General features: G+C 42.1%; 1 protein-coding gene across 1 annotated transcript in view; it reads left to right on the top strand.

Annotated features, from left to right (window-relative positions):
- FAM118A (family with sequence similarity 118, member A) overlaps nucleotides 1-1,519 on the top strand; it is an 8,868-nt gene that overhangs the window by 3,858 nt on the left and 3,491 nt on the right. The window contains exon 5 of the mRNA XM_009079275.1: nucleotides 591-876. Coding sequence (XP_009077523.1) covers nucleotides 591-876 — 286 coding nt within the window. The remainder of the gene's footprint in view (nucleotides 1-590; nucleotides 877-1,519) is intronic.

Below are 1,519 nucleotides of genomic sequence, written 5' to 3'. Positions count from 1 at the left end.
AAATCACAATCCCATGCCTCAGCTGGATATCACAGTTGGAGTTCTTTGTATTTTTCTTAGGAAAGAACAGGAGCCCCAAAATACTGGACACCAGGACAAGGATTCATCACCCAAAGACTGCCTGAATGAAGTTTTTAGGGGCTTAAGCTGTTACCAGCTCTGGATCCTGGACTTAATGTCCTATCTTAGCTGGTTTAGGAAGTCAAACATTTGCTCAAGAATATTAATTTTCCTTATTTACAAATAGACCTAGCGAAGCCCAATATTGTGACTCCTCATTCTTTCCATTTAAAATTCCGTTACTGGCAGCACCCACATGTCTGTTTAAATTTCCCAGAAAGGCTTGTGTTGGAAGGGACCTTAAACATCAGCTGGTTCCAACCCCCATTGTGTTCATGTGAGAACTTTGATTTTTGCATTTTTATTTTTTTTTTGGTCAGGGTGTCCTGGGCATACAGCATACCCCTTCCAGCTCACTGCTGAGCTCTGCTCTGCTCTGCTGCTCTTCTGGCTGACATTTTAAAAGGTCTGACCTTGGCTTTTGCCTGTGGGAGTAAATGTGGCTCTTGTGTGTTTGTGTTCCTTCACAGGAAGTTCTTCAGAACTTGTACCGAACAAAGTCTTTCTTGTTCCTGGGCTGTGGAGAGACTCTGCGTGACCAGATCTTTCAAGCTCTTTTTCTTTACACAGTAAAGAACAAAGTGGATTTAGAACATTATATGTTGGTGCTTAAAGAAAATGAAGATCACTTTTTTAAGCTCCAGGCAGATATGTTGCTGCATGGAATAAAAGTGGTGTCCTATGGGGACTGCTTCCAGCAATTCCCAGAGTATGTCCAAGACCTGACTGCTCAGATCTGCAAGCAGAGAAGTCCAGGTAATGTAATTCCAGGTGACTTGGCCTCTTCCACAGCATAGTCTGGAGTAGGAGCAGGGCAGGATGTCCTGTCTGAACACTGAGCTGCTCTGAGGTGCTGACCTCACATGCAGGTGCTTTGCTCGTGAGGGACATGCAGCGTTGGAACGTGTGGCAAAACTGTAATCAGGTTTCTTTTGGGAAACCTGTGGATTCTGGAGGTCTGTGGATTTTTGCAGATTTAATCTTGAATTCTGAATTTGCTTTCTTGTTAACATTTGGTAAAGATGTTCATTTGGCTTAATTTTTTTTTTCATCAACTACTCCAGCCTGTTGAGTACTACATTACCTGAAATCTGACTTGTCAGGAAAAGAGACTAAAGGAATTGAAGGAATTTACTGGTGGGATGAGCTGGTTGAGCCACAATAGCTGGTCATAGAATGGGAAATTAAATCAGTGCATCTGATAGTGTTTGGCTTAACACAGTTAGAGCTAATGGGGAGGAACAACAACTCCGTGTCAAAGGAAGAGATTTCTTTAATGTTTCCCAAATAGTGACAGTTCTGCTATGGTTTATCTAGAGAACTGAGGGAAATAACTAAATGCCCTTGGGAAGAATTATTGCTTCCCAGCTCTTTTATTTATCTCAGTGAAACTGTTTTG

Source organism: Acanthisitta chloris, unplaced genomic scaffold, assembly GCF_000695815.1.
Source record: "Acanthisitta chloris isolate BGI_N310 unplaced genomic scaffold, ASM69581v1 scaffold11040, whole genome shotgun sequence".
Taxonomy (NCBI): domain Eukaryota; kingdom Metazoa; phylum Chordata; class Aves; order Passeriformes; family Acanthisittidae; genus Acanthisitta; species Acanthisitta chloris.
Note: the sequence above shows the minus strand (reverse complement) of the source record. Positions and strands in the feature narration are given on the sequence as shown.